This window comes from Fistularia commersonii, chromosome 4, assembly GCF_037954325.1.
Source record: "Fistularia commersonii isolate RoL2024-O1a breed Wild chromosome 4, RoL_Fcom_v1.0, whole genome shotgun sequence".
Taxonomy (NCBI): Eukaryota; Metazoa; Chordata; class Actinopteri; order Syngnathiformes; family Fistulariidae; genus Fistularia; species Fistularia commersonii.
In genome coordinates, this window is record NC_141287.1 from 16266994 (window position 1) to 16269301 (window position 2308).

At 43.3% G+C, this 2308-nt stretch overlaps 1 protein-coding gene across 1 annotated transcript; it reads left to right on the plus strand.

Annotated features, from left to right (window-relative positions):
* Positions 1–542: 542 nt before the first annotated feature.
* LOC147234904 (ribosyldihydronicotinamide dehydrogenase [quinone]-like) lies at positions 543–1712 on the plus strand. Its single transcript, XM_086144522.1, has 6 exons — positions 543–546; positions 620–787; positions 859–989; positions 1051–1164; positions 1241–1342; positions 1413–1712. Exons 1-6 carry the CDS (start codon positions 543–545, stop codon positions 1710–1712), a joined length of 819 nt encoding a protein of 272 aa, XP_086000648.1.
* Positions 1713–2308: the final 596 nt, after the last annotated feature.

Sequence of the window (2308 nt, forward strand, 5' to 3'; positions counted from 1 at the left end):
CACAAGCAACCTTGTCTTTAGAAGAAATCAGAGCTGTTACCAATAACAGCGGAGTGGAAGAGTTGCTTCTCGCCGACATCGGCTTTATGTGGTTTCCAGACATCAAGGATCACGCACAAATATTAAACATTTTTTTTCCCCGAGCTGAGAGAGACGGACATGAAATGAGCCGGCCACACAAACACAGAGACACAGACAAATATAGGCTCTGTCTGTTTGTGGTAGGTTTAAATAGAAAAGGATACACATTGCCATCACGGGTTCCAAACAGGTCAACGCTATGGTCTGTTTCACTTGTGCTGTTCTTTTTTATTGGTTAAATACCCCCTCCCTCAGATACACACTCCAGGATCAACATGTGCAATTCCTGGGTCACTTGATTAATTGATAACCTTGATTGCTGATTGACTGTGCCTGTGAGATTAAACGAGACACGGTGCTTGTTGTATATAAAAACCACTGATGTGACATTTGAAAGATACGCAGCCTTCTCCACCATCCCAAGCAAAGTGTGCCCTTGCAGCTAACTGTGCGCTTCAGAAATGGGTAACTGGTGTTTCTGTCATTTGTTCTTTTGGTTTGTCTGCTATCCACTTACTTGCTGTTTCTTGATTTTTAGCAGCGAAGAAGGTGCTCATCGTGTATGCCCACCAGAGTCCTGGTTCTTTTAATGCTGCAGCTAAAGATGCTGCTGTGGAGGTTTTGACTGCAAAGGGCTGCACAGTTGAAGTGTCTGACCTGTATGCAATGAAGTTCAAAGCTGCTGCAACTGTGGAGGACATCATTGGTATAACTAACTCCTGCCTGGCATTTAGGCAACCCCCTTAAACCTGTGCTGAGCTCTTTTTGTCTCTGCAGGAGAAGTCAAGGATGCTGAATGCTTCCGCTATGCAGAGGAGACCAAACTGGCATGGGAAGAAGGAAAGCTTTCGCCTGACATTGTCGAGGAACATCGTAAACTTACCGAGGCAGACCTTGTCATCTTTCAAGTAAGGGTCTGTGACTTTTGTTTTTGAGAATTTTTGCAGAACTAATTTTGCTTTTCTTTAGTTTCCTCTGTACTGGTTTACTCTTCCTGCCATTCTGAAAGGCTGGATGGATCGTGTGCTCACTCTGGGATTTGCCTACTCAGCAGAGAAGAGATACAGCCTTGGAAACTTCAAGGTAAGAGTTTTTTTTTTTTTTTTTTTTTTTTTTTTTTTTAAGCGCAAGAATCTTCTCACAGATCAATCTTTGACAGGATAAGAAGGCCATGCTGTCTTTCACAACTGGATCTTATGAGTCCATGTTTACTTCAAGTGGAATTAATGGTGACATGAATGTTACTCTGTGGCCAATTCAGGTACCTTATTTTTTTTTCTTAAAGTTGCTGGATCTTTTAGGCCTTGACACTAAATTTATGTTCTCTGCAGAATGGCATCCTGTACTACTGTGGTTTTAAAGTTCTGTCCCCTCAAATCTTCTGGGCTCCATCTGTCCTTCCCCAAGAGGCCCGCGAAACAATGCTGCAGACCTGGCGTACACGACTGCAAGGCCTCTTGGAAGAATCACCCCTAACATTTCCTCCCATGCACTACTTTGACAAGGAGAAGGGTTTCCAGCTGAAGCCAGAGGTCCATGAGAAACTCTCCAGTGAGGACTTTGGGCCAACAGTGGGGATTCACTTGGGCAAGCCGCTGCCACCGAACAACCAGATGAGGGCCGGGATGTGATTGGAATGATGCCTCTAGCACTAACAATAAAACTTCAGACCAAAAACATGATTCTATGGCTTCATGCAACTCTGTACTGTGCACTTTGGGGGAAGACAGGAGGCTGTTAAAAGGGATACTCTTCGTAAATGGAAAATGTTTGGGGAATCTTGTCAACACATACCCTGCCATAAAATTGCATTTAAAAATACAACTGGGATAAAGCCTGTCCCATTCCATGACTGGAATGTGCTTTTGCATACCAGGTTCCTTTAACAATGCAGAAACTGTAAATCTGGTCACTTTGACAAATCCCAAATTTACAATACTAACAACTCTGCTTTTTAAGAGTGCTTCTGTGGCCTGCTGGATTGTGATCACTTCATTGTGGGCCTCCAGGGAGGGAGAGTCCATCCCTCAAACTGCTTTGAAAAAGTTTCCAGTTGAAATCACAAGAACAAGAGTTCTTTCTGAGGGAGTCCCCAAGAGGGGACACCATCCTAAAGAGATCAAAACTGGGATCTGATGAGCACAAATCTTTTGGGTCCGCTTGTTCAATAAACCTTATTTTCTTTGAAGTTTTTTCTAAAACTATCAAGTTTGAATGCACTTTCCTG